This window comes from Dermacentor silvarum, chromosome 5, assembly GCF_013339745.2.
Source record: "Dermacentor silvarum isolate Dsil-2018 chromosome 5, BIME_Dsil_1.4, whole genome shotgun sequence".
In the NCBI taxonomy this organism is placed as follows: Eukaryota; Metazoa; Arthropoda; class Arachnida; order Ixodida; family Ixodidae; genus Dermacentor; species Dermacentor silvarum.
The window spans coordinates 76896368-76914651 of record NC_051158.1 but is presented as its reverse complement, the minus strand read 5'-3'; the positions used below and the strand labels follow the sequence as shown (position 1 = coordinate 76914651).

Here is an 18284-nt window from a genome sequence, read left to right as displayed (position 1 = left end):
GTTTCAGTCGCTGAGCAGGCACGATCTTCACCACGTTGTCTATATACGCCCCGCCATTGTTTGCAAGGTCCACACAGCGAGGGGCTCTTTGCAGGGGCATTAAACAGAACGGCTTGGACTGTTCAAACTGCATGATCAAGAATTCTTTTAAAGCTATATTTGCGTTAATTTCGCGGTAAGAAGTTGATGACTGGAAGAGATAATGCATGCCAAACTTCCACTTTCTCGAATTTCGCTACGAAACCTGGGCAAAACAGTTCAGACTGATAAGGAATGATTCTAAGACTGTTTTCTTTTTTTCGCGCTAATGCACGGCACCGGTAAGTCAATGTGATGGTCTCCTGGGCCCCGTCAAGCTGTTTTCTTGCAGTTTTTAGCCCAGGAGTCCAGCCAGGATATTTTCTGGTAAACTAAGAGAATTGAAAAATGTATGGATTTCAACGCATTTCCCCACATTTGAGGCTATGTCAAGCAGTTGAAGTTATCAAAACTTGCCAAGTTCAGTATTTGGATCGCTTAGAATACATTTTAGTCCATATTTATCGGCAAAAATATTCAGCGGTGATTTGGTGGAATACGTTAGCGTTACGTCTCACCTCTTCAAGGCCCCGGATCCATAATTTAAACAGCGTTCACCACATTGCTAAGTACTGTTCAGGAGCGCACTCGACACTCATCCTAGCTCTTCGAGGAGCGAAGTGTAACTGACGGTGGTCCGGAGCAGACCACCGTCAGTTGTACTATATATTGTACTATATATATACTTTTAAAACACCTTTTAAAAGCAACTATATATATATATATATATATATATATATATATATATATATATATATATAGTTGCTTTTAAAAGGTCCTTTTTAAAAGCGGCACACCGCCACTTCCGAAGAATACCCCCTGAAGAAGGAGCCGAATTGGTTCCGAAACGTCGGGCTAGTAAATTTCCAAAGGACCTTTTAAAAGCGGCACACCGCCACCTCAGAAGAATACCCCCTGTCCTTTTTAAAAGCGGCACACCGCCACCTCCGAAGAATACCCCCCTGAAGAAGGAGCCGAATTGGTTCCGAAACGTCGGGCTAGTAAATTTCCTTATTTGGTTGGAGTCAATCTCTAAGTCTTAATCAATTTTCCCAAGCAGAAAGGTAATTCTGTCGAAATGTTTAGCTTCAAATGTTTCACACGTGTATCGACAGTCGATCATAATTCCTGTCTAAAGGGGTTAAAATTAGATCAAAAGTGTCAGTGAGACAATTTTGGAGCAGCATGAAAAACTCCCGATACAGCTTTCTGTTGCTCAATACGTGCTACAAAGTGTTTTTTCAGAGCGTGAATGAAGCCCGCGAATACACGCAAAACTGCCGCGCGACTGGCCGCTCAAGGCACTTTGCGTGCATTCGCGGGCTTCTTAAAAGAAGACTATGCCGCGGGCTGGGTACTATGTACTGGATTCGAGATGTGGATCACAGCGCACCTTTCGCGACAATTGAGGAAGCGGAGACAGCCCTGACGTACTTCAGCCAACACTGTGAAAGGTTCAGGATCTTGAAGGAGGAGTTATTGCAGATGACGCGAGGGATGGAAGAGAAATGGAAAGTGACCCTGAATAACATCACAACGCAATTGATAGAGCACATCCAAACCACAGAGAATGAAAGACGTGCGCTAAGAGCTGGCTGAGGAAAGAGACTGGGGTGTAGCTGTCCACACGCAAGCTGAAGAGCTTCGGAAAGCCCCTCTGGACGCAGGCTCAAGGGCAGTAAACGACCACCCGTCCCAAAACAGCGCCGCAGTGGAAGAGCGTTTGGGCCCGGTGTCTGGTCGTGCAATGACAGATGACAATATTGCATGGCCACTTAGGAATAATTTAAGCTCAAACAACAAGGACAGGACGTCTGAAAAACCACGGGAAGCAAGGTCATAAAGATCCAAAAGAGGACAAAAATGGGAGGTTGTGCTAGACAAGAGAGAGAGAGAAAAGGTAGAAAAAGGAACAGAAAAGGCGGATGCAGAAAACATCGACACTAGTAGATCCTCGCTCTGCCACTCCGTTGGCTCAAGCATACCATAAGAACACGGCGATCAATTGACGAGAAAGATTCTCTGCCTGCCACTCTGTCGGCTCAAGAAAGCCATAAGAACACGGTACTTGACAAAAAGAAACAGCACCATGCATTCTTCTATGGAGACGAGAGTGCCGCCGCGGTGGCTCAGTCAGCTAAGGCGTTGCGCTGCTGAGCACGAGATCGCGGGATCGAATCCCGGCCGCGGCGGCCGCATTTCGATGGACTCGAAATGCAAGAACGCCCGGGTGCTGGCGTTGTAGTGCACGTTGATCGAACCCCAGGTAGCCAAATTAATTCAGAGCTCTCCACTACGGTGTGCCTCATAATCAGAACTGGGTTTGGCACTCAAAACCCCAGAAAGAGGAAGAAGAAAGTGCCGCCAGATTGAAACACGCAGTCCTGGAACAAGCTTGTTCGCTACCGGGTGGATGAGGCTGCCGCTGTCCAGGAGATTATTTCAAAAGCGGATTCTGCAGCAGATATTTGGAGCGTAGCTAAAGCCACGATCGCCCTGCATGCAGGCCTCAGCAACCTGCTTTTCTGAAAAGCCAAGAGCCAGAAGAGGTAGCCCAAACCCTGAAGTCCAGCATACTGGCATGGAAAACGAGAGGCAGTGGACACTTTGTAGTATACGGGACACCAGAAGCAATCCCAGGCAAAGAAACTAACCATGAGAACGTTAAAACCTTGAATGAATATGTCTTAGCCAGGTGTGCGTTGATTTGGGACCACGAGTATAGTTTGTGCTGCCAAGGGGGAAAGAGAATCGAGGGTGACCGACAAGAACGACCATACAGTGCACAGTATGCTGGGTGTCGCTTAGGTCGCAGGCTTTTCTCTCTTTTCGGGCAACGTCCAACTGGTGTAGCCCAGAAATTGACATGGTGGTCAAGAAACCCCGCTGCCCCGATTATAGCAGCCCTAGCGAAAGCGAGGCTCCAAATGTCAAGGAAGAAGCAGCCGCCCACTCGCAAAACAAACTCCCAATATCCAACCAGTAAGACCAACCAGCAGACGCCGGCATCACATGAGGGCTAAATTCACGAATGTTGGCTTCCTAAATGACACAGACCCCGTGAACGAGGCGCAGACGCCGGACCAAATTCCAAAGCCGACTTATCAGCTTTCGAAAATATACCCACGAAAGCAAGAAAAATTAGTAATGGGCCCTCGGGTGCGCCAGCGAACGCCAGTTGCTGTCCAAAGACCAAGTCCGAGCCCAGAGTTGTCAAAACACAACAAAATATATTCTTCCAAACAGGTAGTTACACGTGCACACTTGCACACTTAGGCTAGACACAACACAATACAAATCGGATGGGTATTCACAAAACACAGGAAAATAATTAACGACAAGCACTAAGGGTCCAACACGTAAAGTACAAAGTGAATAGGAACACTAAGTGTCCAATTGTATTCACACGTGCTGGTTGGTCTTGGAATCAGACGATCTCGGCGTAGCTCGGGGCAAATCTCGAAGAAGTAACTTCTTCCGGAAATGCAGACACTCAATGAACTCGTCGACTGGCTTGGCGGGGAATCCCCTTCCGCAGACGGTCAACCTTCACGTTACATCTCTTCACCAGAGCGGTCTCGTCTCTTTTCTGATTCTCGCACGGTGGTTTTATACTCTCCGTCGAGGTTCTCGAACCTTCCTATCGGAGTCGTGATCCGTAGCATGGCCAAAGCCTGGGAACCTTCTAGTTTTTTCTCGCGCCTTCGACCGCCGCCGTTGGAGCGTCGTCGAAGGGGGGGGGGGGGGTGAGTCATCCTGTCGTCGCACGCAAATGCTGTAGTAATCTCTTTCTCGACTCTCCGGGTGAGAAGGTGTCTCCGCGCCCGTGCTCTCTCTCTCTCTGGTTACCGTCGCCTCGACTTCTAGACTCCGTTGGTCACGTCGGCTATGCGCTCTCCCCCTCAGTTGAAACTGTCGCGGTGCGGGCGTGCTTCTTTCGCTGGCTTCCGTGACACGCGGCGCGCGCTTTTATTACGCGCTCTTTTGTGACACTAAACATGCGTGGAGCGAGGAAGCTAAGCAAATGGGAAGAGCTGTACATGACGTTAGACTCCGAAACCATAAAGTTAAACTACTCAGCAGCAGAGACGCATCTTCGTGGACAGGAGCCACCACCGGTTAACCCAATGTGGCAGTGGGCAGGCAACAACCGCACAGGGGAAGCACGCAAAGGCGGGGGCATTGGCTTCCTATGGAGGAATGTAGCAGTGTGGGAGAAACTACTGCACCATGTGCAGTGAACACATGTGGATCCATGGAGCGATTTTGGGGATTCGATCAAGCGATGTGCGCCCGAGAAGTTGAAGTTGCTCGCCAGCGCAGGCAAGCTAATCCCAACATCGTGAAAACAATAGCTAAACACAAGTTAAACACAGGATAAAACAAGATAAACACAATGAAAACATGAGGAAAACACCGGCGAATCATTGCTCCGCACTTCCCCAGCTTTCACGTTGAGTGGAACTGCATTACTGAGTTTACCATTGCAGTGTGTGTGTGTGTGTGTGTGTGTGTGTGTGTGTGTGTGTGTGTGTGTGTGTGGTTGTGTGTGTGTGTGTGTGTGTGTGTGTGTGTGTGTGTGTGTGTGTGTGTGTGTGTGTGTGTGTGTGTGTGTGTGTGTGTGTGTGTGTGTGTGTGTGTGTGTGTGTGTGTGTGTGTGTGTGTGTGTGTGTGTGTGTGTGTGTGCGCGTGTGTGCGTGCGTGCGTGCGTGCGTGCGTGCGTGCGTGCGTGCGTGCGTGCGTGCGTGCGTGCGTGTGTGTGTGTGTGTGTGTGTGTGTGTGTGTGTGTGTGTGTGTGCGTGCGTGCGTGCGTGCGTGCGTGCGTGCGTGCGTGCGTGCGTGCGTGCGTGCGTGTGCGTGTGTGTGTGTGTGTGTGAGTGTGCGCGTGTGTGTGTGTGTGTGTGTAGAGGTCGAGACAAGGGAGGAGAAACCAAACAAAAATGCCAAAAGATAACCGGAAGTCACGTGATCCAACGCCCCCGTGAAATTTGAGGGGGCGGGTGTTTTGAAATAAAGGAATGCGCCTTTATAAATAAAGGTACGGATTGCCTTTAGCGCGGAGAGGCAACACAGGTGGCGAGGGCAGACGTTACTGTAGATGCCGTGGGTTACACCAGTGTTGTGCTTACAAATGGCGCCATGATTGTACCTTAATAACTTCGTCAGTTTGATTGCAAAATAAAGAGTAAGAAAGGTCTGCCAGGAGCGAGTTCATTGCACTCCGTCCATGTCTAGTTTCGACTGAGCAAACAAATATTTGATTGTTATAGCAATTATAAGCACATTTCCGCCGTCGCTGTGAGGTTCCGTGTGAAGTCCAAATGCGGGAACATCGTCGCCGTGCGCCGTGCGCTATATGTGCGAGTGAAAGCTTGCGAGGGTCAGGATCGCGGCTCAATCACGCGCGCGCGAGGGAGAAAGGCAAGGCGGAAGAGCGCTTCTTCTGTCGCGCGCAAGGCACGGAAGGGGGGGGGGGGGGGGGGGGCGTTTTATTTCGGTGGTGGCCGCGAGGGCCCCATATCATGAAAGCGACTTGCGACGTGGAAAAAGTGCGCGCCCGCGCGGCCCTCATCTTCAAAGCATACGGTGATGTGGACAAAGTGCAACAACTAGTGCCGGTAGCTTCGTATGGGCTGTGCTTTCGAATTCGTCGAAGCGGGAGATGGTACGAAGGTCAATTCGCTCGCTGCTGCGGCCGCGCCTCCTCACTCCAGCATTTTGACAGCGAGTTACCGCGGTCATCTAGCGAGAAGTGTTCATGTTTACCTAGGCACGCGTTACACCGTGTTCGTTAATTTAGTTAGCAAGCGAATGTTTACAAGTTTATACGGCCGATAAAACTATCCTTAGTATAGTTGTCTACTAACTTGCTCTCGCAATCGATGCTTCGCCTTTCGGGCGCAATTGCGACATTTTATTGCGATAGCAATTATATGGACACTCAAAAGCAGATTTCTGCCGTCGGCGTCGCGTCGCCGTCGCCGTGAGGTTCCGTATGACGTCAATGGAGATGAAATCGTCGCCGCGCGCCGAGCGCTGTATGTGCGAGTGAAAGAGCGCGAGGGACGCGTGCTTTCACGGGGAGTGAACGCACGGCGAAGAACAAACGCGCGTTCTGCGCTGTGCTCCCTTAAAGGCTGCAGAAGTAGGCGTCTCTTTCCTCCTCTACAATCACCATATATGTAGAGCAAACGTGCCTTCTTCCGACGCGCGAAATGGCGTGGGGGAGGGGGGGGAGAGAAGGGAGGCGACGTTTAGCTGCGGCACCAAGTGCCTATGGCGCTGAGCCGTGCTCCCTCAAGGGCTGCAGAAGATAGCGCCAACCTTTCCCTTTCCCTCAAGAACCACTTACTTACCAAGTGCCTATTTATATGAGAGGCTCCGGCAACAGTCACCAACGCCGCACGCATTTTGAGCGAACGCGGGCAAAACGCCGACGGCGTCGACAACAGTTCTGCGTGTTGCCGGTGCTGCTGCATGTCCAAGTTTATACAGCTGATAAAGCTGCTATCATTACTCCGTATAGCTCTCTTCAAATTTGCTATCGCAATTGATGCTTCGCCTTTCAGGTGAAACTGCGACAACTTTTTTCTTTCAGCTTATAACATGGGCAAGTGAACGGTATATATTTCGCTTTTGCGCCCTTAATTCATCGACTGCATTGTGAACTGTTCTCACGTCTTACTTATTCCGTTAGCAAATGCTAAAGCATTGTACGTACGTCGTGGAATTGGCGCACAAACAGTCTATGGCGATGTTTTGCGAGCTTCCCAATTAACAGTGTGCAGAGGTCTCTCAAGGAAGCTTGAGAGGCATCTGCACTTGACTTTATATAACTTTATATAATATACCAGTGGCCAGGATTCTTTTGACCAGAGGAGCAATGATCGTCATATGAGAAGTTAGGGTAATCGTCATGGCGAAGGTCGAGTCAATTGGGCTGCATAAATACAAGACTACTGATCGACATCTCAGTTGCGAGGAGACATGGTTTACCTGCCGGCAAAGCGATCGCGTCGGACGCTCGGAAGGAAATCGAAGCGTTCGGGAAAGAGTTTACGTTTCTAAATGTAAAATTATCTCTTTTAGCCGCAAGCATACTAGCTCTACGTTTTTTATCGCATAGATAACATCACTATTTTGCATGATACTCAATATGAACATCTTGGTCTTCGACTTTTTCGTTGTCAACGCACATTGCATACATATGCGCCAATTCTTCGAGATCATTAGGGTACATACGCCGCAAGTTAAATAATTCTACTAAAGATATTCGATAAACAAGCTTAATTACCTAACATTTATTCGACCTCAGCTTGAATAGGCTGCATCCGCCTGGTCTCCCCATCAAAAATATTTGATCGAAAAACTCGAATCTATGCAGAATAGGGCCACGCGTTTTATCTCACGTTGTTATGACTATAATAAAAGCGTAACACAGATTAAACTCGACCTCTCACTACAGCCCTTGCATGATCGCCGTGATATAGCCCTGCTATCCGTATTTCATAAATACGTCCATATTAGCACAGCGCCATCATTTCTCCCTCCTGAAACTCCTCATTACAGGTCACAGCGGTTGTACAATCGGTTCAATTTTATGCGCATCTACGGAAAGACTAATTCATTTAACTACTCCGCTCTTCCAAGAGCCATTCGTCTTTGGAAAGACCTTTCTAACAGCATAGTTTATGAGAGTTACCAAGAAAATTTCCGGCTTCTTCTAACAACGCATTTTTCAAACAACTCTACATAACCTATAACTTATTATTTTGTCTTTGACTTTCCCGTTATTAATGTGCAACTACGCCTTAAAGTGTTTTGTTACAGTCTATATATAGTTGTCTTGCTCGCTCTGTAATTCTACTGATTATATTTTACTGTGTGAAATTTGTTGTTGAATGAGCTGTCGCGTTCAAAAGCGTTCGGTTTGGTTTCCTTGTACATATTGTAACAAGAGTATATTTACTGTGTAGAATTGGCGCATTTCTTTACCCCTATATTTTCTTCTCTCTCTCTCTCTCTCCTCGTCTCTCTCTCCTCCTCTCTCTCTCTCTCTCTCTCTATATATATATATATTATATATATATATATATATTCTAATTATTGTATCCGTTACCTTTGATTGTACTCCCCCCCCCCCCCTTACACAATGCCTAGGGGCCTGTAAGGCAGCTTTAAATAAACAAACAAATCAATGAATGAGAGACGGGCAAGCTGGCTCCGCCCAACTTTAGCACATTCTGCACAGATGCGCTCTCGGCAAAGATCGAGTACCCTTTGGCGGTGTAGTTTTCGGGCGTTCATCTCCATCCTCTTATGCGCGCGTCCTCCAGACATTATGTATGCAAATTCTAACCGATGAATTACAATGGTCAGTTGAAGCCGCGCGTTAACGACGTGGCTATAGTCGTGCGCGCGGAGCATCGTTCGTCTCAGCGGACCAACATTGTGAGGAAGCTGAGATCGCGCGGAAATATTACCAAAAAAAAAAAAGAAAGAAAACGGGCTGTGGATAGGATACCTGTAGAATGAGGACATCGCAATTGTTGTGAGCCTGAACTTGCGATAATCAACGTGTCCAATTCGGACAGGAGTGTCGACATGAATATTGAGGCTGAAAGAAATGCATGAGTACAACTAAGAGCAAGAGTCTAATACTATAGACGGGTGTCGCACGCCGCACTTTCAATCGCGATCGAGCCAGATTAGCTAAGCAATTTCTTTTTTCGAAAGCGAAACGACGCTTTTGTACATATACGTCAGAGGATGTCATTTTGTATGTCACATGAAGACCACAAAAGTAGCTTGCGTATAACTGAATTATTAACCTTGAGATGAATATACGGTCTCTTGAGAAGCCGCGTTGCATCAAAGTCCAGGCACCCAATTGCTCCAGATTTGACGACGTCGCAGTCGCACGGTTGGCTGGATCGCCAGCGCGATGAGTATGAGACTATGAGCTCATCGCGCACGTGCGAGCTGTTCTGGACGCTATTATATCAACTGGAGCAAATGGTTTAGCTGGCTTGGTTGAGTCTACAGCTGAGTCTGTCGCATATTTTTTTTTTCTTTCGTAATTAAACCTTTACACTTCTAACGCTTTCAAAAGCTGTGTAAAAAATCGTGTACACCAAGATATTGTGCATCAACAGCAAAAGCGCTGATGAAAGTAATGATATTTAAAATATGTCGCTTATATCTTGAGACACTCATGATTGGAATTGTGCTGTAATTTTGGATACGGTGTGTAAAATGTTTCAGTAAAATGAGTGGGAAGGTAGATGGTTGGGTGTTCTTGTTCGGTGTCAGTATGTATAGCGGGCTCACTTCTTCCTTGTTTTTCACTACTTCATGCACCAGGCATAATTTTCAAGCGGTTGGATAAGTGTTTTTCAAGCTTTTCAATGCACGAAATCGTTGATCTTCTCATATCTGATGTTCCTGTAGTGATCGAGTTTTCGCGTGGAGTCCACATTCTGTAAAGTGGACAAAACTCACTAAAGAATTAAAAATTCTTAATCATTGCTGCAGCTGTACGCTTTCTATGATTCTTAAGATGCAAGAAATGTGGTGAAAGTAAGTTTTCAATCAACAGGATAAAGTGGCGTCTGAAAGGGTTAATACGCTTCACTGCATAGGAAACTGTACTGCGGCGAAGCTAACTTTGTGCAGTGGCGCTCGCGGTGCAAAGCGCGCCTGCTCATGCTATGAGCCTAGTGAACATCTCGTGAGGGCATTCTTATTCGCGCGGCCAATCATGTTAATAAAGCTATAAAGTTTCTCCGGTGTTTAAAACCGCATTCTGCAACGCTCTTTAGACCCTTGCCGGTCTGTGTTTATTGGGTAATGGCTGCAACGTTTTTAAATGATTAAATGTCAAACAAAATTACTCTTAGGTTGTGACAGAAGCAGGCTGATCTCGTGTCTTTCCAATATGCATACAAGCACTGATGGTGACTCGGATGCAGCTAAACCTTTGCAATAAAGAAAGCAAAACTCAAATTAGGGAGGAAAAAAAGAAAAATGCATAGCGCCAGATCGAATGCACATCAAAATCGTAGAAATGCTCCCGGCCAGACTTCAAGGTAAGTGTCGAGCATGTCATGTTTTGCATAAAGCCAGCAGAGCAATAGCATTTTTGGCTTTTGCAGTGAGCATTATAATATAGTTATTGTGGTCTGCAGTTCTATATATAATGTTATAACAATTCAGAAATATTCCATTCATCTGGAAATGTGAGCTGAAATAGTTTCAATGTTGTTCTGCATAAGCAGCCAATTCTAGCACGAAAATACTAACACAATAGAATAATTAGAAGCAGCAGATTCGTAAAGTTACTCTGTGAATTAATTATTAATTTCCATCGTCATATATCAGCAAGAACATTTAGACGCAAAAACGGGCAAATCAAGGAGGACTGCACAAATGTACGCATCGTTACCATTAACACGATTCACCGCGCGAATAAGAATGTCCTGAACGAGATCGATGTTTACATGACTCGTTAGCGCGCGTGAGCAGGCTTCGCACCAGCTGCACCACTGCACGAAAGGAAACGTCTCTCCGCACACTACGAACATTTGTAGTCACTGTTAAACACACAGACGAAAAGGGGCTACCGTAGCGACGAAGAAGTCAGATAACACACACACAGCCAGCTCGCTCGCTTAATCTCAAAACGAAGCTGAATGATGCAGACTGAACGCGTCGACCGAACTGCCGCAATATTTCGACGTAAAATTGTCGTCACATCCGGTAGTTCTAGTTTACTTTTTTTTTTCTCCCCGCATCACCTCCTCCGAAAACCGTCTCCCAAAAGTTGGTTCTTTATTCTATGGTCTCCCAGTCGGTGTGTTGGTTTCGGTGAGGCGAGTTTAGCCGTGGGCGTGTCCGCTCCGATGGACGAAGCTTCGACTTCGTCTTCTCCGTCGATCGGTGCGCGCGGCTTTGGACGTCCACGCAAGTACGCGAACGAGGCCGAGGCGCGTGATGCGAGAAATGCTGCCAGAAGGGCTCGTCGACGAAAGGCTGCAGCTGCTCTGCTGAAGGCGCCGTTGTCTCCGAATTCCCGTCGTGCTCAGCGTTCGGCCGCTATGAAAGAGAAGCGCCAAAACAATCCCGACTTGAGAAGGCGTGAAGCCGACCTGAAGAAACAGAAGCGGTCCTCGGATCCCGAATTAAGGCGACGTGAGGCCGAGCTGAGGAAACGCAAGCGTAAGGAGGAGGCATCGGCCAAGAGGGAACGTCGCCGTCTAAAGTTGACAGGAGCCAACAACCGCTTGAAGAAAGCGTTTATGGACAAACTCTTCGGAAGTGTGTGCAGTGTCTGTGACAGATTGTGCTTCGCGAACGACTTGAGTGCCGCGAAGGAATCTGCGTGCGCCTTGCTTGGACAACACTTCCTGGACAGAGACGTGACCGCCGTCCAAGTGAGTGAGTGAGTTACTAAGTTTGGCAACGTGAAAACAATACCAAAAACGAGTCTTCATCGGAGAGATCTCGTAATGCTTTCGCTTTCGTCCACGTAGGGATACCTAAACGCGCTTTATTATTATTTTTTTTTAGAAGTTGTTTGTATGCTATGAAGATATTTCTAATTGGTGAGGGGAATATAGGGAACAACCTAAAAGTTACATGCGTACATAAGCGCTGTCGTGAAATGGTGAAAACGCGCATGCACTGTTGTCATGAATGTAAATTTCAGGCACTCTTCATTTTTTCCATGTGGACGTTGGTGTGAACTGCAGAAATCCTGAGGTGGATTTCTAGATTACGCGAAGTATCCAATTTTATAATGGGGGATGTTGAGCACCTTGCATACACAATGAATTGAACTATATGTTTCTTGCTGATGTCCAAGTACACGCACTGTTCGTGCCAACACCAGTGACACGGAATGATGAGCATATTATGTGTCTTCCTTTTGTCTCTCGACAAATTTGCCTTTTCTGATAAATAGCCATATGCACGTAACAAGTTGTATAAAGACTCGCCAAGAACTGGTATGGTCAATATATGATACTCTGTTGGCAGCCGGAGCATGTTGTGTGTATGCAAGCGTCGAAACCAATATTTGAAGCTGTCGATATTGCTTATACTATATAGGTGTGCGAATATTCAAAACTTTTGAATGATGAATTGAATAGCGCCCAATTCAATTCAGTTGTCACTATTTGCAAATACGAATATTTTTTTAATGCCTTTCAAATGTTTCAAAACATCAACTGCACCCACATAAACATAAAATTGGAACAAAAGTACGATAAATTTTCACCTTGGCGGGCATAGTATAGACATAAAATGTGACAACTTGCGTAGTGGAGCAGGCTATGTCACTTAGGTTGCCACACTTTACAGGCTGTACAGCGATCATTTGCACTCTCTTAAGAGCCCTGTGCATGTGAAGAAACTACTGGTTTACCCCTAAAGCTCCATTTGCGCTTTTGATATACAACACTTCATAACGTACTATATAATGACAGAAACTTGCTAACTTTAAGAATGCTGGGATGTGAACATCAGTTTATATCAATTATGATAACGGCTATTCATTATTAGAACACTATTAGAAAAGTATTTGACTCAATTCACTTCTGACACTATTTGACACGTATTCGATTTTGCCTCAAAAATCGCTATTTGCATCTTTGTTGTGCTGTATATTGCATCTTTTTTTGTGCTGTCTTTCGCACATGCATTACAAGTAAGAAAACTGTCAAATAAACATACACTCCAAGCATATTACATGTGCATTGCACCCTGAAATCAGGGTTTGCACACCTCCTAAAAATCATTAAAGACCCTTGAATATGGAAAAATACATTCAAGAGCCCGTGAAATGCTTTGAAGATATATGCGCTCCTTGAAAACTGGGGTTGGGGGCGATTTTTGAACACAAGGCAACAAACTCCACATTTTGGCTATGCCATTGACACTGTATATTGGGAAACGATCCTAGATATTTTCTTTTCAAGGTTTCACTAAGTGATGCAATGTGGTGTGCTCACAGATACCAATGACAGGCACGTTTAAACTGCCATTGCCATAGTTTAGCTAGACGAAGCCAGATTACTAGGTATGCGACCTCAGCAGAAAATGTCTAGACAAGATGAACTCTCTGCATTTCGAATAACTTTCTGGCCTGGTTGATGAGCTCAGCATTTTACTCAGAGTACTCCTTGAGAGCCAACAACAGCAAATTTCTCGTAAAATGCTGATAGCACTTATGGACACTCACTGGCTTTGACCTATGCTGAAAAATTTGATACTTAGGGTGGAGAGAGCCAACACAGGCGTTTAAAGAATTAAGCAAAGCAACAACTTTTTATGTTGTTCAAAGCTGTTCAAAAGTAGTTCCAGTGCTTTGGAGATGTGGAAGAGAACACATACAACTTCTGACAGAGTAAACGATTTGACTGCCTCGACACAACTATCTACATTCCAAGCACCTACTAGGTTTAAGGAGTGATCGCAGCATTGTGCTTGCATGGCCATTGAGTTCTTTATATGCACCTGCAGGCCCATGTACTTCCCTGTCAGGTTTATAGTTTAGTACGCTCTAGTCATGTTGCTGGCATTGTCGTAGGACTCAGCGCGGTAGCTATTGATTGAAGAGCTGTTATCCTGAAGAAGAAAACACACGGTTGTTACCAGAACTTCACCACTGTGGAATTGATACAAACCCACTGAATATTTTGTCAAAGTCACCATGTAGCCTGAACCAAAGGACAATAGCAAGCTAGTGAACATGATACATGTATCGTGTCTAATATTCTAATATCTATTACTAAGCTTCTTGCTCTTTTGCAACGATCTATATCTCTTTACATTAATTATCTGCCATCATGTTAACAAACTCATTGCACGTCGGCTTGGGAATATAAGAGGAACATATTATGTCATTGTCATGATCCAAATAAAAAAAATAAAGGCGCGACAGGTATTTTGCAAAAGAGGGGGAAGTGAACCCTCGTCTCTTATATGGGAGTAGGCAAGAAAGAAAGGTCCCTTGCGCGCTGGTCGAGCAAAGGAAAAATGCCTCTGTGCATGAAGAGCAGGTCACCTCCTTATACTAGACATTCTTTGCATCTATTTTGGCTACTATTATACCGTTTTAAAGAATTCTTGCGGTAGAACACTCTCTGGAAGACACTTTATAACTTTAATAGCGTAACTAAAATTTTCCACAGGGCCCCTGGCAACCTTTGAGATTTCCAAGGAGCCCATCAAGGTGTTGTATCGCACGAGTCATTTCACCGTATACCTGACATTGACAAGCTTTGCAAGAATCTGAGCAACGCTTGTATTCTGCTGAAGTGCCGAAACATTTTGATACAAAAACGCTTCGAGAAGTTTATTTCAGCCTGTTCCACAGCCATCTGTCATATTGTGTTACATCTAGGAGCCATTGATACATTAAGCCAGATATAAAACTTCAAAACAGGGCTGTCCGCTTGATGACTTCCTCACATTACAACGCTTGCATAACGCCGCTCTTTCAAAAAATAAACATTTTACCGTTTCCCTCGTTACTAAATTTTAAAACTCTTGCAATGGTTAATAATAGCATCGTTACCAATTACCCACTCTCTGCGACCAACTTTACCAAATGGGACGCTCTACATGCAGTGCACTAAAAAGAAAATTTGTGGTTCCAAAGGCCCGTAATGTGTATGGTAAAACGAGAATTTCAAGTGTTGGGAGTATTTGAGCGGAATGCTCTGGGCCTCACAGAAGTTGAACGTGCAGCTAATTTGCAGAGATAATTAAAGCTGTATTTTCATGATCTTCTTTCCAATGCTTAATATTACATTCACCGCTTGCTTTCCTTTCTTTTTTCTGGCGCATTTTCCTTTACTTGTAAGTGTTCAATTATACCATTTGCATTTCGAAAAATCTTTGTATTGTAATCTCTACATTGTCTGATGTAAAGTGCTTATTTTTGCCTAGTTTGCTAAGTACATATGTGTATGCTATCTTAATATCTTAGTTGCTTTGCTTCCTCTACATAGTTTTGTTACGGATCCCAACTAGCCTACGAGCTACGGATCGAAATGGATTGGTTCATATGTTTTACTCTGTACTGTATGCAAGAAAAACTAACGTAGAAACTGTATGAAAAAAATAACCCGCACCAATTTAATCACAAAACTATAACATACCCTGCAGCAAAACTCGAAAGCTATAATTGCAATGCAAAACTCGAAGGATCGCTCAGCGGCATTCAATTGGACATCAATGCTTTTGCATTCACAACTCATAAGAAGTGCTTTGGTGACCTGGGATTTTCTTTGTTTTATTGTCATACTCCAGGCAAATTTTCACTGTCATTGTCTTGATATTCTATATACAGGGTGTTTCAACGAACACTCTCAAAATTTATTTAACGTTGCCTGTGGCAGATAGCCCAAGTCTAGTTAATGAGCTGGTATACTCGAAGAGGTGGACATTACTTGCACAAAAATTGAAATGAATAATTGGCTAATTAACAAACATTTACTAATGAAGTTTTTAAATAATTACCTGCTGGCCCATATTGCAATTTACAAATTGTAGCCGTGGAATTCGCAAAGCGGATCCACTTAGAATCAATTCTCGGGATGACACCAGTTTCGAGATATTAATTCCCGAACTTTGCGGAGAAATGCATTGGCGTTCCAGTTAGTTTTGCGTTTCGATGCATAAAGCGATGTTTTGTTAAGAACCTAACTGGAACGCCAATGAACTTTTAACGTCGGATCCGTCGATCCATGAGTGGCGCGAACGGCCGATTCCAGTGGGAATTCCTGGGCATCGGGTTTGGCCACAGCTGTCGCGTCTGCGAATGGCTTTGGTTCGACGCCAACCTGTCTACCGTGAGCTCGGTCCGAGACTTTATGAGAGGAGATTGGCCTTGCCGGTCTTGCGTGAAGCAATCCCAGCCGTGACCGACCACGACGAGATGAAGGTGTCCAACCCCCCGAAATCGCTGAGCAGTGTGGGGGACCGACCAGAACAGGAAATAAATGCATGGTTATTCCTTGGTTAGCCCGAACATGAACTAGCTGAGTCGGGCCCAGCAAAACTGAGTCGAGCCTATATAACGAGTCGAGCCTAGCAGTAAGCATTTCCTAGCAAAACTTAGCCAAGCCTAGTAAAACCTGGAAGAAGGTAGATCGATCACCAGCTCCGCTGTTTACTCCAGCCTTGCACCACTAGTGCAAGCTGCCCACAGTTTTTTATGAAGTTGTGTGAGCTGTGAGATTGCAATGTCCGCTGATTCTTTACCTTTTAAACGCAGTGTTGTTCAGGCATGGGATGTACGCCTGCTGTCTCGATGGGTCACTGCGGGGTCGAGATGGTTAGCAAGGCAACGACCACAGGTATGCAGTAAATTCATCTTGTGTTTTATCCAGTCAAAGAAATACTACACGCGTGTACGGCTATTGGCCAGTCGTGCCCGGATAAGACGTATCGTCCATTAACTATTGTGCAATAACCATGCATGCTTATAGGAGAGAGAGAAAAAAAAAACGCGATGACTCAGTGGTCATGGCGTCAATACCGTGGAACACGAATTCGCGGGTTCGACTCCTAGCTGACCAGTGCTACCAACCTGCAAAACCTCTCGCGTGCGTCGACATTTCGACGCACTTTATCCTCACTCGCCAACCTTTCAGTGTCTCGCATTATCAGCAACACTCGCATCAACAGCAACAAAAACAAAACAAAAAAAATCATAAATGGGGTCCAGAGTTTTCGGTTCTTATTTTTAGAAAATTCGGCTTAGTTTTTCAGCGTTTATCCTACCTAATACCGGATCTTTTTCGATGACTACTTTTTATTTTTGCACGGGAGTATTTGTGACAATAGATTACATGAAAGCTTCATTATTCGATTTGCGTTTTACTTTATGGTATGTGTCTAGACGGGGGAGAGGGGGGGTGGGGTGCATAACGCTAACTTCCGCCTAATCGCTCGCACACATGATAGCACTCATATAGCCAATCGGCTCATATGTGTATCCCCATCTGTATACTATACCCCTATAGATTCTGTTATTGAAGTGAAACATTTTATGCCTTCTTTTTGGGGGGCTTGGCGCGTCAGCTCGGTCGGCTTCAAGGTTGGGCCTGGTGTTGGGGGATTGCTCACGTATATAGATCTGAATCATTTACTCTCGTACGCCCGTTTACGGCAAATGTAGTGCACTTAAGAGGAAGCTTTAGCTCGGACTCAACTTCGATGCCGCCTATTCAGTTACACGTGAAACCAAGAAATGCTTTCGTGAGGAAACCTCTGGACCGATTTGAATCATGTGTGTTGCATCTAAGCTAGAGAGAAACTTGAATTATGGTGACTGTAGGAAGCAGAGTTTTTATTTCTTAGGTCCGAAGTTGTAGAGAATTTACCGAGATTTGATAAGTAAAAGAAAAAAAAAGCACTAAGTTTACAAATCCGTAACTTTGCACCAAGAACAGATATCGCCGGTCTGTAAATTGCATCAGTTAGAGCATCTAAAGCGGACAAATATGATGTAACAATTTATATTTTGCGTGAATTTGTTACAATGTTTACGAGGGATTTGTAAGAGTCCTATACTCACGTATTAGTGGTGTATGTGAGAGCCATGCATGACACTTCAGTTTTATCCCATGTAGATGCACTATTACATGCTTTTATGGAATTATATCGTTTTGCATTGTGGAGTTACAGAGCTGTAAACTTGATAGTTTCGTTTTCTGAAAATGAGCGATTTCTAAAAAGTTTTATGAAGAAATTACCCTGCTAAATCATAATTTTGCTTCCAACAGTTACTAGATTTTAACCTTTTCTTTTAACTGCAACAAACCAAATCACATTAGGTGCAGTGGTTGCCGAGAAAAATGATTTTTCCGTTCCCATGTAATTAAATAGGAGGGCCGAGCCAAAGCTTCCATCCCCGTTGACTCCTGTCGGGCCAGCCCATGCAGGGCTGCGCGGGTTTGATGGCACCCCATGCTAATTTTTACTGCTCGTTTCCATGCAGCCAAACTGAAGGTTGACGCTACAACCCAGTGCGCAGTGCTCAGGATACCAAAGTCCACCATGGCATCCAGAGTAAAGCTCACGAGCACAACGGGCATGCAAACAGAACGCATCACGGAGGAAGTGGGTGTGTACAGCTGCACATTTTCATTACCGATTGGATATGCATTATGAATGTATACGAGTATACCGTGTGT

At 45.1% G+C, this 18284-nt stretch overlaps 2 protein-coding genes across 6 annotated transcripts in view; both read left to right on the top strand.

Moving 5' to 3' along the window:
* LOC119453495 (60S ribosomal protein L10-like) overlaps positions 1–18284 on the top strand; it is a 295540-nt gene that overhangs the window by 194287 nt on the left and 82969 nt on the right. The window lies entirely within an intron of this gene.
* Positions 1–18284, top strand: part of LOC119453496 (uncharacterized) — a 50351-nt gene that overhangs the window by 5053 nt on the left and 27014 nt on the right. The window contains exons 1-3 of one of the 5 annotated variants that reach the window (XM_049668188.1): positions 10871–11510; positions 16361–16442; positions 18089–18214. In XM_049668188.1, coding sequence (XP_049524145.1) covers positions 10980–11510; positions 16361–16442; positions 18089–18214 — 739 coding nt within the window. In that variant the 5' untranslated portion in view covers positions 10871–10979. Of the gene's footprint in view, positions 1–10870; positions 11511–16360; positions 16443–18088; positions 18215–18284 lie in introns of those variants that run through there. The other 4 variants (XM_049668190.1, XM_049668191.1, XM_037715542.2 and 1 more) reach the window with 4 other exon arrangements.